General features: G+C 35.2%; 6 protein-coding genes across 12 annotated transcripts; 1 reads left to right on the top strand and 5 right to left on the bottom strand.

The window, feature by feature from the left end:
• Positions 1–109: 109 nt before the first annotated feature.
• On the bottom strand, positions 110–4395 carry LOC122413309 (uncharacterized). The gene is made up of 7 exons (XM_043423579.1): positions 3963–4395; positions 2955–3446; positions 1931–2177; positions 1723–1825; positions 1351–1603; positions 850–1009; positions 110–563 (listed from the first exon to the last, which is right to left on the bottom strand). The coding sequence occupies exons 2-7, from the start codon at positions 2964–2966 to the stop codon at positions 337–339; spliced, it is 1002 nt and encodes a 333-aa protein (XP_043279514.1). The 5' UTR covers positions 2967–3446; positions 3963–4395; the 3' UTR covers positions 110–336.
• A 138-nt stretch (positions 4396–4533) lies between these two features.
• shrb (charged multivesicular body protein shrub) lies at positions 4534–7697 on the bottom strand. Of its 2 annotated transcripts, none has more exons than XM_043423584.1 (5): positions 7540–7697; positions 7259–7464; positions 6109–6286; positions 5624–5880; positions 4534–5537 (listed from the first exon to the last, which is right to left on the bottom strand). In XM_043423584.1, exons 2-5 carry the CDS (start codon positions 7437–7439, stop codon positions 5479–5481), a joined length of 675 nt encoding a protein of 224 aa, XP_043279519.1. In that variant the 5' UTR covers positions 7440–7464; positions 7540–7697; the 3' UTR covers positions 4534–5478. The 2 variants fall into 2 exon arrangements, with proteins under 2 accessions (XP_043279519.1, XP_043279520.1); XM_043423585.1 differs by having other exon boundaries at positions 7259–7478; positions 7540–7685.
• A 518-nt stretch (positions 7698–8215) lies between these two features.
• On the bottom strand, positions 8216–9583 carry LOC122413313 (pleckstrin homology domain-containing family J member 1-like). The gene is made up of 2 exons (XM_043423586.1): positions 9343–9583; positions 8216–9117 (listed from the first exon to the last, which is right to left on the bottom strand). Exons 1-2 carry the CDS (start codon positions 9431–9433, stop codon positions 8654–8656), a joined length of 555 nt encoding a protein of 184 aa, XP_043279521.1. The 5' UTR covers positions 9434–9583; the 3' UTR covers positions 8216–8653.
• Positions 9584–9670: 87 nt separating this feature from the next.
• LOC122413310 (transmembrane protein 177) lies at positions 9671–11519 on the top strand. Of its 2 annotated transcripts, none has more exons than XM_043423581.1 (3): positions 9671–9776; positions 10211–10385; positions 10639–11519. In XM_043423581.1, exons 2-3 carry the CDS (start codon positions 10234–10236, stop codon positions 11444–11446), a joined length of 960 nt encoding a protein of 319 aa, XP_043279516.1. In that variant the 5' UTR covers positions 9671–9776; positions 10211–10233; the 3' UTR covers positions 11447–11519. The 2 variants fall into 2 exon arrangements, with proteins under 2 accessions (XP_043279516.1, XP_043279515.1); XM_043423580.1 differs by having other exon boundaries at positions 9733–10028.
• On the bottom strand, positions 11506–15402 carry LOC122413300 (probable RNA-binding protein 46). The gene is made up of 4 exons (XM_043423568.1): positions 13537–15402; positions 12736–12910; positions 12334–12653; positions 11506–11952 (listed from the first exon to the last, which is right to left on the bottom strand). Exons 1-4 carry the CDS (start codon positions 14224–14226, stop codon positions 11755–11757), a joined length of 1383 nt encoding a protein of 460 aa, XP_043279503.1. The 5' UTR covers positions 14227–15402; the 3' UTR covers positions 11506–11754.
• A 141-nt stretch (positions 15403–15543) lies between these two features.
• LOC122413317 (gamma-aminobutyric acid receptor-associated protein) lies at positions 15544–18611 on the bottom strand. Of its 5 annotated transcripts, none has more exons than XM_043423592.1 (4): positions 18243–18611; positions 18049–18159; positions 16754–16951; positions 15544–16546 (listed from the first exon to the last, which is right to left on the bottom strand). In XM_043423592.1, exons 2-4 carry the CDS (start codon positions 18136–18138, stop codon positions 16481–16483), a joined length of 354 nt encoding a protein of 117 aa, XP_043279527.1. In that variant the 5' UTR covers positions 18139–18159; positions 18243–18611; the 3' UTR covers positions 15544–16480. The 5 variants fall into 5 exon arrangements, with proteins under 5 accessions (XP_043279527.1, XP_043279528.1, XP_043279529.1 ...); XM_043423593.1 differs by having other exon boundaries at positions 18316–18611; XM_043423594.1 differs by having other exon boundaries at positions 18049–18191; positions 18435–18611.
• Positions 18612–18649: the final 38 nt, after the last annotated feature.

The following is an 18649-nucleotide window of genomic DNA, read 5'->3' as shown; positions in this document are numbered from 1 at the left end:
TCTTATTGATAAATAATCGTTTATCGAGAAGTTTGTGCGAAAATTTGAATTTTTTTGGGAGTCATTACAACACAGAGTCGCTTTGGTCGATATAAAAAATAACACATTCTTGTGGGTAGCATATGATATTTTTGTATTTAAATTGCACATGACACCTATACATATAGCTTTATCACTTTTTGTATAATGATTATGAAAGCTTACTGAAATCCTATGACGATAATGTTACGTACGAGAGTTTCTCCGTACTTGAGATCAGTACTTTTTTTTTGTAGTACGCGAAACGCTTGCCATGATAATGACACGGTAGCATGTATTTTTCGATTAATTTCATTATTAAAACGTAACTTGTTTGTGCGATTCACCGGTCGGTGAAGATTTCGCTGCGTGCACGCCGTTGCCCTTGAATAATGTATCTGACGTTTGTTGATGGTTCCCAGGAGGCTTGAACGATCCGTACTTCTTTGGATATAAGTTTAGCGGGGGTAAATTCGGATGCTCAATTCTCGTTGGAGAGCTTACTCGTGGACGTAAAGTAGACGACTTTTGTGTTCCATTCAGCTCTGCAACAACGCAACATCACAAAAATTCTATATATATATATATCAAACGAAAAATTTGGCGTCCTTGCAGAAATTCATCTATTCGAATGACCGGCGTTCGATGACTTTTTTGTATTTTCAATCGATTCAACGATCGACCGACTAGGATTTTTTTTTCTTTTTCTATAGGGAATAGAAACGACATATTGGGGAGAGTTCAACGTGGGCTCCTCATCCGTGATTGGGCCAAAATTTCGAGACACGGCGAGCTGTTTATAAAATATTGATTATTTATGGATATGTGTACCTGCTTCAACCGATTCTCTATCGTCATCGGTAGGCTGATAATTCTCGGAATTCAACGATAAGGGTTCCTCGTAATCGATGAATGCTGTATTATCGAAGGATTTGTCCTCTGCTTTGGAACGTCGGTGAACTGGCTGCAAGCTAGATGGCTGGGTGTACATCTAAACGAGAAATAATAACGATGATATATGCTTTTTGATTCGGATGGAAAATCGAATGTACGATTGCATGTAATATGCTGCCTATAAAAGATCGTTCTTATTAAATTTAACATATTATTTAAAAACATTAGACGAAAGAAAGTTGAAAACGTGAATATATATAATCGTTTTTTTTTTGCTTAAATTCTTTTGATCCGAGTACATTATTAGTTAATCGATACTACTACGTGAGTTGTTCGTCAATTTACTGTTAATCGCGGCCACGATTTCTTGTCGAATATCATGATTTCGATGCCGCGTGACACGATACTTTTGATATATTAAAGTGCCCGCAGCTTTACATGTTCGGTCGAAGCCGGCGAGTAGTTATGCTTATGGGATGATCCGTTGGCGATTGTTTCGTACGTGTGCTCTTCGAGATAATGTCGCATTGTCCCGCGAGGTGTCAGAGTCGCCCACATTAAACGGCTGTCTTGGATGTTATCCACAGCGCAGGGATAAAGGATCGTTTCACTTTGCATTCGTCCATTTTTTGATTCGGTGCACGATGTTGGCGGGGTTATTGACATCGAGCTGTTCTTCACGCTCCCACTGCTAAAATTTCGATCGTAAATTATTATTAGATGCAAAATAGTTGTTGCTCCATGCAAACTTTTTCTATTGTTTCAATTGTGTCTAGGAACCGTGGAAAATGCCTCTGAAAATCGACTCACAATTTGTATCTCAATACGAAGGCTGCTAAGACTAAACCGACAAATATAACACCGACGCAAGAGGATATGAGTATGGGGAGCCAAGTGTCGTCGAGAAGTGTTCCTGAAACAACCGATTCCGAAAATAAAATCGCTGGAGATCGCTGTTTACGATGCGGTTGATAACAATAAGATGAGTATCGAATTCAAATGAATTATTTCAATTTACCTTTGTGTGGCATTTCAACGTATTGAACACCCTCGGTTCGCCAGTTACAGGAGTGCTTGCACAGGCTGTTGTTCAAGTAAGCCAAATTTATGAGCACTCCTGCGTTCGAATACACGTTCGATCCATATTGTAAAAACGTTGGTATCGGTGGTGGTGGAATGTGCAAAATTGAATTCGGCGGTGGCCCTGAACCACAACGAAAGCAGCTCTCGTTCACAACGGACGCTACTATATCGATGCCAGCAGTCTGAAAAATGCATGCACCAACATTTCAATATATATATATATATATATATATAGTCCGAAAACCCATCACTTTTTTATTTTTTGCTCACAGCCCCCGCGTTATTGCATAATTAAGCGTTCCCTTCAGAATACATCCATTAAGAAAATAACGAATAAAAATTTTAAACGAATGAAAAAACAATCCAACGCGTTTTCGTGAGTTCTTCGTGAGGTGTAGCTTCAGTGTTATCCAGTCCCATATACTTCGATTTCGATTATAATCGACATCAATAATCAGAGTTTACTATCGATATATTTAATATTAAAATTTCACGTGTGCTTTCGGAGTAACCCCAAAAGTACAACTCGAACGCTTATGATTCCTGAAGGATCTTGCATCTTTCTACAAATTTTTTTTTCTCTTTCGAGCATAGAAGAATAAGTTCTTTGACTCCTGGGCGAATCATATTAAGAGCCAAATGTAAGGGCGACTTTTTGCTAAACATTTGAGACAGCTAGAATGCGAAAGAATAGAATTTTCCTGCTGCAAAAGTCGTCTGCTGTAAATTTAAATCGCTAGTGTAGTTTGGATCTGAGCGCCAAGAAAAACTACCCGGTTTTTGAGGGCCGCCCGTCCGAGGCGTAAAGTGCTGCTTCGCGAGCGGATATAACTTTGTCATCCATCCTCCATTATCCTCCCCCTCACGGGGGAAAGATACTCCAATAAAAGTTAAATTCAGGAATCAATTGCATTTATCTGTTTTAGTCAATCATCCAACAAGCCGTGGGCTATACTTACATGCAGGGACATGGTGTATTCGAATGGAGGCGGTTGTACAACTCGATAAGTTTGAAGGAAGTGTCAATCCATCAAAATCAATCAAGCTCTCGGGACTATCGGTTCACTTCTTATTTGAAGATTTCTAACATCGAATAATTGCGTCAAACTTTATTGCGAACATTTATTTTTGAATAATGCACCAGCTCAAATGTTTACAGAAATCGCCATTACGATCACGCACTGTTTATATGCGATCGCAATGCAATTTTATTATCTATTCATACGAGCTGTCACAATTCGAATAGTTCGAATGTTCTCGTTGAGCTCGCTTGTTGCAAAGAGATCTATATGACGACGACAAACCGCGTCGCGTAATTTTTCGAAAAACTTCTTTTAATACTGGAAACTAAGTACTAAGCGGCTCACGACAGCTACTTGTACTGGACACTGCGCGGGGCGCAAGCGCGCAAATATTGAACGCATTTTGGCGCTGACGCAGTGCGTTGTATCCTGGAAAAAAAATCGTTCACAAATCATATTAAAAATTTTTCAACTATGTCGCCTTTCCACAATTAACTGACTTTTTACTGAATTAACTGAATTTTACATAGATCGTAATTACGTTTTTTTTTATTTTTTCGTCGAATTGTTCGATTTAAAACTTTTAAGCTCCAAAATAATTATATTTGAATATTAAATCCGCCATTACGAACCGAAATCAAGACGATTGATTCTACTACAACAATAGAGAAGCAAATGTTTTTTTTTTCTTAAATTCAATTCTCTTTTCTTCAAAATCTAAAGTATTTCCATTTCAAATGAAACGCTTTGCGATCTCGAAAAAAAATCATGACAAACAAAAAAAAAACGACTGAGTTGTTGAATCCACTTGTTCTGAAAAAAAAATTGCAGATAAATGGAAACCTTCGAAAGAAATTTTTGTCAATTTTATTTATAAAATTCATCAAAGAATGAACCATAACAGATGAATAACTAAAGCCAATTTATTTGTCCCTGCTTACTTACTTTTCGTCAATCCTTTTGTACATCACCAAAAAATTTTGCTCTCTTGCTATCTCCAAGACTCAAGACTCAGGACAGATTCAACGGTCGTCTATTTTTTGCTACATTGTCCGAACCCTTTTGATATACTTAAGACTTTACTTCAAAGGATTTTTAATGCGGCTGAATATTTTCCGAGATATCGGATTTTGAAAATCGCTTTTTAACATCATCAAGTATATCTATATATGGGATCATATTCTTTCTACTTTACCCTTTGACCGCACACGCGCGCGCGCATTTACAGCGGGATCTTTAACACGTAAAAATGATTGGGTGAGTCTGGAACATCTTCCGACGTGTGTGGAATCGTTGGCGGGTCCGGAACATCCATCATTGTGGGAGCAAAGGAATATTTGACGCGTGGGACACCAAACTCTGTCTTGCTAAAAAGTGGGATTTAAAATTCGTTGGCTCGGAAAATATTGACTTCGGAGGGACTTTTTAATATGAAAACAAAGCTGCGTGCCAAATTTCAGCTCGAAATTCGATTGTCAGCTTCCGGAAGGATAGCCAGAATCGCTAACACTCTCAATACACGTTACTTGCGATATATTTATTTTTCAGGAATGCAACAAAGTCTCAAAATCCTCATAGAATAAGGAGACGTCAACATTTTCAATAATTTCAATGAGAGTAAGACAGATACAGGTAAGGGCAAAAAAAATAGAATGGCATACATCAGGCTCCTGATAGTGTACAATTGAAATAGCACCACGAGTTAGAATCTTACGATAGAAAAAATATTAATCAACGCTGCTTCTTATGATTATTTTTCTATCTATTGGTAATCTGGGAAAACTGGGAATCCCTTTGAAGAATACAGTTATTGTATGACAGGAGAAGGAATAAATTCAAAGAAAGCACAAACTCGAGCTTCATTTCATTCAACGGTATGATTTTATCACCCGAACGAAACCGTCTGAACCGTTTTTGGTAAACAAGATTTCATAAATTCCTCGCAGGTCCGGGATATTGTCGAAATCCATTAGAAAGTAGAACTATTTTAATAAGAATTCAATGCTAATGTTATATTATTATAAAATAGACATTTTGAAAAGCGTAAAGGATAGTATACAATGTAAGAAACTACACGTCAGGCATTCGCATTGGATTTGTCCTGCTTAATTATGCTTTTTGTTGAAATCTGACAAAAAAAAAGTGCCCAGAACCATTTTTTTGTGTCATCATACAGCGTACTTTTCACGTCGTTAATAAAGAATTCAATGATAACAAATTTATTTTTTTAGTTACGTTGATTGTACGGTTATTACCGAGGGTATGTTTTTTTACAATAAGCCTAATATTTCTGCACGATCTTCAAAGTTCATGGAAATATCTATGAAGCCCTTTGAAGAGGCGCTAAAACGTTGCGACCGAATTATTTTCACCTCGGTGTCGTGAGTAACCAATTATGCAAATTTGATGTACGGATAATATTAGCTTTTTGTTTTGTTTTAACGAACAATTATTTAACGAATTACGAAGCCCACGCTTCCAATTCTTTCAGGTCGGGATCTTCGTCCACGGGTTTTGGTTCTGAAACGGAATTTTCGTTTATTCATCAATATAGCTGACGATTTCAATCACTTTTTATGTCCAAATTTTTTAATTATTCAACTCACTTGATCGGGCTTTCGCGACGGGAGCTTCGGGCACAGATGTGGGAGGAACCGCTGGTAACTCTTCACCTGTACTTTCAATACCCAACAATTCCTTATCCAGTTGCTCCTGTTCGAGCATCTCGAGCTCTCTCTCCAGTTCATCCTCATCCACATCCTGGCCAAATGCGTCAGGATTTGATATCGCATCCGATATTTCTTTCGCCACAACTTGTTGTTCCGCTATGTCGTCCATCATGTCGTGTACCTGATCCACATCCCTGTTCAAAAAAAAAAAACATAATGTTTCAAAATGGATGCAAACAAAAAATCCAGGAAAGGATTGGTAAAGCTTTGAAACTACTTGAGAAATTATGTTCATTTGTATCAAGGGAGACATATGGTTATTTTTTTGTTCAATTCATCTTCGAATCGATTAATTGCCTTTGACATTGAAGTTGCTTTCGTTGCTCATTATTTGATTGCATGTAAACCATTTGAAAACGTACATGTATTGATGAGCTACTTTGAGCGCATCAGCCGCGGTTTTCATGTTTGAAAGAACAGCGGTGTTTGTGTTTGCGCTTTCCAAAGCTTCTCTTTGCAACTCAATTGTCGACAATGTCCCATCGATTTGCGCCAACTGCTTTTCATATCGCTTTTTTCTTTTGAGAGCCTGTATAGCAGCTGAAATGTTTGAGAATTAATTTTGTCTGTGTACGAGTGAAATCAGCAGAAAACAAACCGCATAAGGAAAGCTACAAAGTTCAAATCATCGATTATAATTATTTTTTCAAAGCAACAAATACATTATATTTTACAATTAGGATCCAAGCAGCAATGACAAGAGTCAAGAGGACAATAACTGTTCAATAAATAATGTATATTTTTCTATTTATTCTAAACCTTGCTTATAAATAAGTATACCTTACTACAATTTTTGAATGGACACGAGTATGGTAGTAAATTAAAAACTATTGAGAACATATTGCTAAATCTCAACAGGTTTGAAATGGTATGGTAATTTATTTAAGAAAAGAAAATAAAATCTATATTTCCTGATACTCTCTTTGTTATTCCTACTATTAATCGTTAACAACAAAACAATTCAATGGTTTACAAATATTGCAAAATGCCAGGAATTACTTTTCTTGTTTACAGCCGCAATGACCTTGAGTCAGATGTGGTAACTTTGGTATGGAAACAGTACAATTCAGGAAATAGATACTCAGCAACTTTACAATTTCTCTCTAAACTTATTAATTTTGTGCAAATTTATTGTGTTTTTAACCATAAATCATTTTGATACCTCCATGGATATGGGAAATTTCTGAAGTCAGAGGATTAATCTATTTTTTGTTAATACGTAAAAAATGAACTAAAACTTTATTGAATAAACGAAAGTTTCACCAACCCTACATTTAAAGATCAAGTGCGTTTACTATTACATTTTCCTCAAAACAAAAGTTTTTAAATGACGCTGCGATTGCAGCAAAAGAGACACGAGTATAACACAAATTGTTAACGGCATGAATAAAAGCGAATGATAAGTGTCAATCTGACGTAGGAATTTAAGAATAACGATGATTGAAATTGATCGAAATTAATGAGTGCAAAGAGGACTTGTGGTTTTGATAAGTATTCGGACCAATCTCTTACCTCGTTTATTTTTAGTGCCATTTTTTCTCGCAATAACGATTTCCTGTTCGATTTTACCTTCAAGAAAGGCCTGTTTTTTACCGAGCATATCTTCGGTCTCGCGTAATTTTTGGATCGCCTCGGCAGTCGTTGGTGCCGAGACCTTCTCCTTACCGCCGAATACTTTACTGAAGAAATTCATTGTTCCTATCGTCCCCGAGAATCCCCTATTTACGATAAACTATTTATTTCATACGTTCTTTATTATCCATACACGTTTGTTTATTTTAAAGCAAACTCACTTAGTGGATACAATGGACTACCAAGTATTTGCAAAAATTCGTTGTGTCTCACTACTTTCCCGAGCCAAATGACAGGAGTATTATTGCGAATGACTAATAAAACGACAAGAACATGAACTTCACCAGTATTAGATTCGAAGCAGACATCCAGACATCATACCAGAGAACATAGATTTACAGGTTGGGCATGGAAACACAAAGCTGGGCCACTTAGTACTGAGGTCCGCTTAGTGCTGACCCCAGCCACCGTAGCGCTGTTCGATAGGTCGATATATCATCGGTGTGCTCGAATTGGCTCGAATCTAATCGACACATTAATTGACCAGCGGGTTTATAGGCATCGATCGCGAGATTACCGACGGTTCATCCAAATTTACCACCTTTCGGTGGGTAAGTAAAAAATCTGCCAATGATATAATTATTATCTATTTGTATTTTTTTACTTTGAAACCATCTATAATATTCATTTTTTAGATGAAAGTTAATTTTGATAAAATTACTTGAAAAAGAATGAAGTATTAAATAAACTGATCAAAATTCTTCAAAAAAATTGACTGAACGGGTTCAGCAAAAATGATGAAAAATCGCAGCTAAAATTATCATGGTTAACCTTTCCACGATTTCAATTTCGATAAATTATTCGAGTAGTCAGAAACAACAAGACTTTGTTACTAGATTTCAGTTAAAATACATCTCTTTTTATTAGCGTGTAAAGTTACATAATCTGATGATTTAATACCATATGAGTTGCATGACTCCAGGAACATTCATGAAAGTCACAATGAATTCCCATACCCTCTTTTAAAAATAATTATGAATCAGCTTTTTGGTGTTATGTGATGTGATTCAAGAGATTCAAAGAGTTCCTTTGGAACATCAATCTCATTGACAGCTGGCTTGATTTCTCAAAGTTTATCTGTGTATAAATATATTTTTCTTTTACAATTATAACAGTTGTACAGAGTACAAAATCTCCTTCAATATACAATTTGTTTCTAGCAGCAATCAGTTCATAGACACGGAACAAAAGTACCATCTCTCAAATTTATTTCTCATTTTTGTTATAAAATAACCAAACGATGGTCGCACTCTAATCATTCATTGAATATTGTCTTCACGAAAAATCTATAAGGTCAACTTCTTGACTGGGTTCCTTATTTTCAGTAAATTGTGTAAACCCAACATGAGAACGAAAGCTCGGAGTTTCCCAAATTCCATCTCTTACAGAACCTTGATTTCTCGGAACCATCAAAAGTGGATCTTTCCCGGTCTTAATGCACAAATTCTTTTGTAAAACAACTAATTTAGATCGCCAGAATTCGTAACTGGCGCATCTCAATGCCGCCACCCATTCGTCGACTTGCATCTCCGAACGACCCGTAAGAATATGCCGCTTTTCATGCTCACCACGAAAAATAATACTGAACGCAAATTCTCCTTCCATTGCTCCATCCGTTTTGACTGTATAGTTTTCCAAAATTATCATTCCACTCGGCTTGGTTTCAATCTGGCCTAATTCGTTGATGTTGAAATAGAAGAGAAGATTGCATCTCAATTTGAACCATCGTTCTTTGAAAACTGTAATGAAAATGATATTCAGTAATGTTTCAATGCAGACCTTGAAGGAATTTTCTATAGGTTCGACGTACCGATTTCTATACAGCAAGATGATTTATATTTTTGAATTTCAAAATTTAGACTTTGGGCGCAAACTATCGCTTTCTTTGGCATTCAATAATTTTATATTTTTGACACTTGCGCAAATTACAACCTAAAAAAATGAAACTGAACAAATATACTAACCAGATTTGTGAGCACGTCTATGATTTAAACGGCCTTCGATATCAGCCGGCCCTTGTCCTGCATTCGCTAATTGTTTCTCATTGAATTTCATAATCGAATCATTATTTAATTTGATCTATAATTTTCAATGACACCTCCTAACTTATCACCAACGACGACACGGCGGCACCAAAATAATAATATACATACAGCATAATAACATGAAAACTGAGAACTCTGACTCGGAGAAAGGGTAATCGATTTGGAGTTGGAGTAGTAATCTCCTCGTGCAAGCAGCGCTTATTGTGAGTGAGGTCCGTACTAAAATAACTCAAGAAAGATAAAGAACCGCTGGACCCCCCCGAACTCTATTGAGAGAGAGAGAGAGAGAGAGAGAGAGAGAGAGAGAGAGAGAGAGAGAGTGCACACCCATTGTTGATTCCTGGTTGATTCATGTAATAAATAAATGTTCTTCGATTTCACACGTGTGTTGGAAGATTAGAAAAAGAGGTCGCCGAACAAATACATTTCACGCATTTATTTGTTGAAATTCTTCCACGTCCTATATAATGAAATCATACAGACGTGTTATTATTTATAACAAATGAAATGAAAATCTGAATAAGTTTTCAAAAACCTAACCTTCGTTCAGCAACCGTAATATAATTCTGCAAATCAATAGGAGTCAGTTTTTTTCTCGCAATAATGTAAGAGAGAAACTCACAAACATAAATTAAAATAATTAAAAAAATGATTGATGAACTCTTTTTCGTTATAGCATATAATCCTTCTTAACATTAATTAATGTTAGTCATACTTGACATTATTTTTATCTTTTTATCATTTACTTTAAAATCCTTCACAAATTTTCATTGAAAATACTTTTCAGTTAACAAAAAGCTTCTTTGGAAAATGACAAGTCGGCTGGCATGGTTTGCGACGAGCACAGGCCGAAAATTTTCTCTTGGTTTTATGAGTGCAACCGCAATCACAGCCTTTGGTTTGCAATATTGTCCGCATACTTATTTGTTATATAAATACAAGGAAATTGTAGCGATGTATCAGTGAGTATCTTTAAATTATACTTTTTTTATCAGTACAAACTTTCAGATTCTGTTCTCATTTAGCAAAACTAGTTCCCAAAGCAACCACTATTCATGTAAATATTCTTATTTCTGTCATAATATGAAATGTTAACAAATTCTTTTCATTTGGCGTAATAATAGTTTTTCTATAGAGGAATTTTTAAAAACATTATTATGCTAAATTAGTCGAATGAGAAAAATTTCAATGTCGAGGAATTCTAAAAAATTTCAGATCTGGCAAAATGGTTCCTGTACCCGAGCGTATAATGAAAGTTTGGAACGAAGCAATAACAGATCTAAGTTTACCCGATTACCAAACCAAATATTTGGAGCCATTCATGGTTTTTGGTTTCGATTTGTTTCACGCGGGTACCGTGCGCTCGAAATATGGTGCAATAGTTGGTATCCCAATAAATTTCACTTACGAGTCCGTTTCGACATTAGATCCAACACCGATTCTCGTGAATAACGAGCCCGTTAATTGGAATCGTCAGGATGCGCGTGACTTGCTCGAAACTTTGGTACTTTCGGAAGATGCTAAACGATACGCTATCGCGAGAGAAATGTTGATGTTAAGAAAAAACACGCCCTTGATCAATTCGGGAATCACAGCGTTTGTGGTTTCCACGAATTATCTTTTGAGTCAAAAAGTCAATGAGAATTTCAAACTATTCGATCGTCCTTTATTTGTACGAGGATTTTGCTATTTCCTGTGCTGTTTCTTCAGCTTCGGCATTTGGGCAGCACAAATCGATATATTGAACGTACAACGAGAAAAAGATGCTGATGAGTACCTCGCTCAACTAGACGAGCGATACACAAAAGGAGCAATTGAATTTTATACGAAAACTATGAGCAGGAATATTGCCCTACGATCACTCCTTGGCACTGAGGGTCCGAGCACCTTTACCAGATCTGGTAATGAAAATTTCCTATTCAGACAGCCAAGAATGTCTCTTCAAGAGAGAAAATCTTTCTTCGAGAATAAACTCGTTGAAATTAAACAGAAGAAGGAGGTGTTGACCAACAATAATACGTAACCATGTAATTAATTGTGATATGTTTGATGAAGTCGGTAAGGAATTTAATAAAGATTCCATTACGATTATAAAATTTTGGCTTAGTATTATTATCAAATTGACGTTTTTGTATCATTACATTAATTTACAATGAAATTTTAGGTCATCAGTAAAAAAAAAGTTGCGTGGTTCAATCACAAACATTTTATAAAAACAATGCTAATCTCAGAGGCTAGAAATAAAATAAAAAATTCAATCAAAAAGAATTTTTGAGGGATAGCAGAATTCAAAAATTTTCATAGAAAGACAAAAGTATGTAAATACGATGTTTAGCTTCGACATGCCTCGAATTTGTAAAGTGGACCCCTTTCATTGCATTCGGTGAGTGGTTGCAGCTTGAAGTTTTCAACAGCATCATTCATGTGATGAAATATATCGAAGGCACCGTACTCAAATGCCATTTTTTCAGATGGGAATCTTTGACTTTCAAACACAAAAATAACCTCCGATCCTCTTGTACCGGTCACCTGAAAAATGATGATCAGTTCATTCGTTGTTCCAAATGCGCTAGTATCGGTTTTACTGAGAACTCTCTTTAAGGAATTATCTCAAAAACTGATAGAATTTTCAGTTTTTGAGATGAGAAAACCAAAACAATTATTTGCATTTAATTTGGAAAAGGAAAATGAGTTAGAAAAACATAGGTGTTTTCTCAGGTGAATTGCTTTGGTTTTTCTACGATTTTTCTATATTTTGAAACATCAAACAATTTTAAAAGCAAAAACCATTTGAAAAACTGTTAGATTCTTCTGAAATTTCACGAGTAAAGAAACCAAAATAATTCACATAGCAAACGTGAATTTGCGATTTTCGTTCAAATGCTGATGCTCTACGCAGATTGGACTGACCTTGCAAATAAACCCATCCTGGTTAGGGTAACATTGGAAAGAACACACCGCATTGAACTTCTCAGCGACGAATTTCGTCAAAAGTAGTGGATAATTGGCATATCTGATAAAATCCATTGCAATTTTTTCTTGATTTATTTTTCTAAGAGATTTTTTGTGATCTATTATTTTAGAGCCAAATATTGAGCGTTTTGGCGCATCGGCATTCCCACCAGTGATCGCAACATTCGTAAAATTTCGACGTTCGGTCGATTTGTACGAATTTAATGGCTTAGCCCAGCGAATCTCCCACTGATTTTGTTCAGCGATTCCACCTGGTTCTATATAAAAGCATATAAATGTCGTTAATTGGATAATCACTTTGAAAAATCAGTTTAATCGAAAATGTACGTTGCTACTTACTTGTCATCGTGTCGAGGACGCTTTGAGCCTGCTGACGATTTTCGTAGTGTACAAAAGCGAAGTGATTTATTTTCTTCACTTTCAATATCGGTATGTTCGTAGCTTTTTGAAAAATTTCTCGGATGCGATGATGGTGAGCATCCAACGCGAGATTGCGAACAAACAGTGCAGAAATCTATGATCAATAAATATGACACTCGCGTACAGATATAATATTTTCAAATATTCTTGTTTTATAATTATTTCAATCGAGATACACCAATAATGATTTGTTTTTGAACTAAATACGTTGTGAGGAAACCTTAAAATAATCACTTCTCAAAAGTACTCTTTTGACTCTTTCATTTTAATAATCGGTTAAAAAGATTGAATTTATTGAAGGGAATTGGAAGTGGGGACGCATGAATATAATTTCCCGTAGTTTTTTCGATATCTCGGTTGAAAGAAAAATCTTATACCGGATTTTTGCCCCACGGATTCCCCGTGCTCTTCGATGATGTATCCATATAAAAGTATCTCAGTGGAAAAACTCAGTACAGAAATGAAAATCAACGAAAAACGTTCAAACACGGAGAAATTTTTGGTAAAAATAAAAAAATAAAAACAATATGGAACAAGGAAATTGAAAGACGGAATTAATTATCATTGTTAAATATTTTTATATACTTATTTACGTATATAGTCTGGAATTGCGTGCGAAAATTGAAAATATCAATTTTTTGGCGAAACCTGCCATTTTAAAGATCAAACAACCTATAAACAATCGTCTCGTATATATATAATCCGTAGATGCGAACTCACCGTTTCCATAAGGTAATTATCAATAGGTTCTCCCGGCTCAGGATCAGCCCAATCAACTGCGATTTCGTGGTTCCACAAAATCACTCTACCAGGTATGAGTTTGCGTCGTGCCATAGCGGCGGCCCGATGATCTTTGAATTCCACAAAGATAAATCCTCTGTTCTGCGTTTTATCCTGAGAATTAGGATACACATAGATGTTCGTAATACCATCCAGTAGCTTTCCAAGTTCATTGAGAAAATCTTCTTTGGTTTTGTCCTTGGGAACTCCGCCAAAAAATAAACGGCAATTATCGATCGATGTAACAACCCCGATTTTACGACCCGGACGTATCTCGTAGCCATCGAGGGCTCGGCAAGCTTGACGAGCGATTGCCGGACTCTCAAAAAGTGCGAAAGCATATCCCCTCGTCGAGCCCGAAAAATCAAGCATTAATCGAAGCTCTAGGAGTCGACCAATGTTTTGCAAAATCGGCATGATCTCGTCCTCGTAACAATCGCGCGGTAAACGACCGATGAATATTTCGGAACCTTTCAATTTCTCTTTCATCTCGATGGTAAACTCCGGGGCTGTCAAACGCCGTTGTCCATTCTCTTGGACAAGTTCGTAATTAGTCGCTCGTGTCAAGTCAAGAAGCCTCTTTGTTAGTTGAGACTCGTGAAGATTTCCGGATCCACTTGCCGATGACATTTTTCTCAATTTATTTTTTATACCAGCACCTCGATCTATTCTTTTCGTTTATTATATATTTATAATTGCCTATAGTTTAAGTCAGAATTGCACGAAATAAATGTCAACGAAACCAATATTCGAACTCTTAAATTATTATTATTATTATATATAGTAAAAAAAACGCTTGTGTTTGCATCAACAGAACTCTGTCCACTTGACCGCTTGAAGTTCGAAAACGAAGTGGTGAAGTTTGTATACATCGTGAAGTAGAGGGAGAGCGGGGTATCAGTAGGCGTGCCTAATTCGGCGAAAAGTGGAAGGGTATTGTACTGCTTTTGGCTTGGCATCTAGGTGTTCGAAATCCAAGAATTCGATCTCAATCCACGAATTGAAAACGGAATGATGCAAAATCCAGAAATTTCCCCCCACAACTAATTTCTTTTTCCACATTTTTCGATTTTGAGGTATAACATCTCGACACGGATCGATTATCAACTTAAAGATATTTTAGTTTATTTTCAATAGGGCGGACTTGAAAAAAACTTCAATATAAACAAACACATCAAATTTTTCAAGCGGCAGTTCTCGGAAAGTGTGCAGTCTTCACAGAAAAAGAACAGAATAAAAAAATTCTAGTGCAAAACCTCGTAAGGTATTGAAGATCTTGTCATATTTTTATTCATGCTTATACACTCGAAATCATGTTTCGAAAATAGCTAATTTTTTAAAATATTTTCATTATTCAAAAATGAATATCATAACAAAGAGTAGAACAATTCTTAAAATTTATTTCAATTTTTTATTGTCAGACCAAGCTTGAATAAAATAGTGGTCGAATCGATTGCGAAAATTGAGAAAAAAATGCTGGCTGCTCCTATTTTTCATCCTTATATTTTAATAACAGTATTTTCAAAGGTTTTTGAAATCTTGACGATTTTTGTTAGATCATCAATGGAGAAAGTTTTTCATTAAATTTTCATGAAAATAAAATTTTATTTAGATCTTGTCATGGAAACCTTGGCATAGACTAAAAGGTCTGATTGAGAAAACTCCACTGTTTACAGTTGAACCTGGAGAGACACTCTGCTGACGAATGGAAACTATTTCTTGTCATGTTTTATTAAAAAAAACCTTGAAAAGTAGCACGAAATAATCAACTTGACGAAACAGCGAAGCAGTTCATGTTCATATTTGTTATGTAATTTTGATTTCCCTTCACTTTTACGATTAGCCAATCAAACCTTATCGACTAAAGTACAATGACATTGGGATCGATCCTAAAATGTATGATAATAAAAAAAGGACAGGACAAATTGTTTATTTTAAGTACGGTCATCAGTTCTATATTATATTTTTATTGACGAACTCACATCCAACGTTACAGATATCTTTATGTAACATGTTTAAAACGTTGTGACTCGAAGATTCAATTTAGCACGATTCCAATAATAATTTCGAACTTATTAGCTTCGAATTTGATCGAAAAATGTGTGAAGAGTTGTCAAATGTTGAAAGAATTTTTCCAGAAAAATTATCGTCTGTATTTTGAAAATCTGACAAGAAAATATGTAAATGAAAGAAAAGATCAACATAAATAGTTACTGTCTTTTTAAACTCATCGAACAGTGTTCAGAGACGGATAAATTCATTTCCATTATTCTATGTGATACTACTTGTGTTGTTTTCATTAATTTTATTGAAGATTTGACGGTTAGTATCAAGAAACAATTCACAATCTTGAAGCAAGAATATGAATTTATTTTTAAATTCGATTAACTGGAGAACCCATTCCAATCGACAGCATAAATGCTCTGTCAAATATGACAAAATCCCTCATTTCATAACCATATGTAAAAATTTACAGTGATGCCAGTACTTATTGAACATAATTAAGGAACGAAATAATAAAATAAATGAGGAATATCTTTTTGTCCAGCAACAATATTAATATAAACCTGATTAAATTCGAAAGATTATGCCTGTTTTAAGTTTTATTCAGATAATCGACAAAAAATTACTTCAACCGAGATCCCTCTTACTCTTCCCTTTTTTTACTAAATTTGCGGATTACATTGAATGAGCAATCATAGCTTTCACTTCTCATTCATAGATTTATGCACGTGTTCAGCCTAATTTATAAATGGTGCCGTTGCTGCGAATGATTCGAGGATTTTATATCGTCTGCTATTTCTTTCTCATATGTTTAATCGTTTTTTATGTTGCTCATATTTTTTCCAGGGAGGTTCATACTCTTCCGCGAGGCATTTTTTTTCTAGCGCCCATACACGTTCTCGTCACTATAAGCAATGTACAGGAAGAAGTCTTCCTCATGGTGTTCCTGAAATTATTAACATTTCAGATTTTCTCTATTGTGTCCGAGAAAATATATGTGCAAGAATTTTGTCTCTCTTTTTCTTGAAAAACCTACTACAAATGCAATAATTTCTTAAATAGTAGAATAGATTTTTAGAGATTAAAATATGAGGATCACATTTTACTCTCAACATTTTGTTTATCACAACATCAATATCGTTTTTTAACATACCTGATAGAGAGAACCCATGGTTGCACTCGTGGGAGGGATAATGTTGTTAACGAAGAAGAACAATGCATCTTCGGGACGAAGGTGGATTCGTTTTCGGATGAGGAAATAAAATTGTCCAACCGTCAAATCCGATGGAACGAGATATTTTTGTTTGTCGAGATCACTGATTTTCGCTTTCGGTGCTTTTTCAACAATTACCTGGAATAATTTTGAAATATTTTTTACCAAAATCATCTCAGGATAGCCAATTATTACTCATTTTTTTTTTCTCCTGCAGTGAGTGGTAAATTTATCAATGAATCTATGTTCTAATAAAATATTCCAGCTGTTAACGGATTTTTTGCAAAATTTCAAATTATGTGTTGTTTTGATTAATTTTGAACAGATGTTATTTTGATTAATTTACAACTCATTTACTTCTCACCTATGAAAAAACCATGAAATATTCCAAGTCGAGAAAGAATGAAAATAATATGCTATTAGTTGCTACACACGTCAGCAAAATGTTAATTATCTATCAGTATAGAATTTACAAATTTACGAACACAATAATTTCTATAAATATTGCTCAATATTTTTAGGTGATATTTATGGAAAAAATTGAAATGTTAAAAGCCTCAATTTTGTGTACATAAAAAGGTTAGAATTGCATAAAAATTCTGTAAAACATGAAATATAAGTTGACATGAAGTTTTAAAATTATTAATTTGAGTTTTTTTCAACAATTTACATAATGTTGCTGGACATTGATAATTTTTTCATGACATTTTATATTTAGGTTTCTCTGGGTTCCAGCAAACTTTAGATGAGAAACAAATAAGAAGGTGCGCCAGGAACGGAGTCTGCAAACTCAGCCTCTTTCGCAGTTTGGTGAAATAATTTTGAGGTGGTTGATTTATGATAATTTTAGTTTTGTCTCAATGTATTTTGCCTATAACAAATGATCCATACTTTGATCAAGTTTTCTTTATGTACCGAATATACAGGAAAGATTGAAATTATAACAAGCCCTCTTCGTATAATATATTTTTCTGCTGTTTTACCGATCATGATCGTAATGGTTTATGAAAAAATGCATATAAAATATATATCTTGAAGAAAGATAGTCGCGAATTCAGAGTTTTTCAATGATCCGATAAAAAAATTGTTATCAGTTGATCAGGTAAGCGAATGGACGACTCTACAAATTCCCATCATCTTTCTAATATTTAGACGATAAGTTTTATAAGTCCTTTAAAAATTACGCAAGCAATAGTAATGTGTTATCATCATTAACCCCATATATTGATACTCACTGGCACTCGATCAGGATACTTTCGACGTATTTTTTCGCCTTCTGCCTTTCGCTTCTCGAACGGATGTTCTTCTTTGTATTGGAACTTCATAGTGTTAGTCGCGGAGATGATCTTTTCGAATGAGAAAAAGAAAAATTTGGTATCTGTCAACGGATAAATAAATGAATATACGTTCTTTTATTTCGTTGTCACACCTTCGTTTTTTTTCTGTTTTTATAATAATGAAATTTCGACGAATCGAAAAGCAATGTCTACTACACTTCGTACCACTTAGATTATTTTGTTTCGTATTTTTCCACGAATCTGAATCGTAACGCTTCTTCACTCTGTTTTATTGCAAATCAAGGTAAACTCTCTACTCCACTTTTATTTTGAATGATACCAACTGCGTCGTTAGGATGGCTTGACTCAGCAGTACGAAATCGGATACAGTAACGTTTTGTTCCTTGTTTGTCAGACTATTCGCGTCTGTCACAACAATCTCCGTGCACGAACGCGCTTGCGCGTTAGCAACTTCGCTGATAGTAGCTGCTTCTTCTCCTTTCGGTCGTCGAAAACTGTTAGTGGGTGGCCATGGGACTAACACTTATATACAGGTCGG

The sequence above is a fragment of the Venturia canescens genome, chromosome 7 (genome assembly GCF_019457755.1).
Source record: "Venturia canescens isolate UGA chromosome 7, ASM1945775v1, whole genome shotgun sequence".
Taxonomy (NCBI): Eukaryota; Metazoa; Arthropoda; class Insecta; order Hymenoptera; family Ichneumonidae; genus Venturia; species Venturia canescens.
The sequence above is the reverse complement of the archived record's forward strand: the minus strand, read 5'-3'. Positions and strand labels throughout refer to the sequence as shown.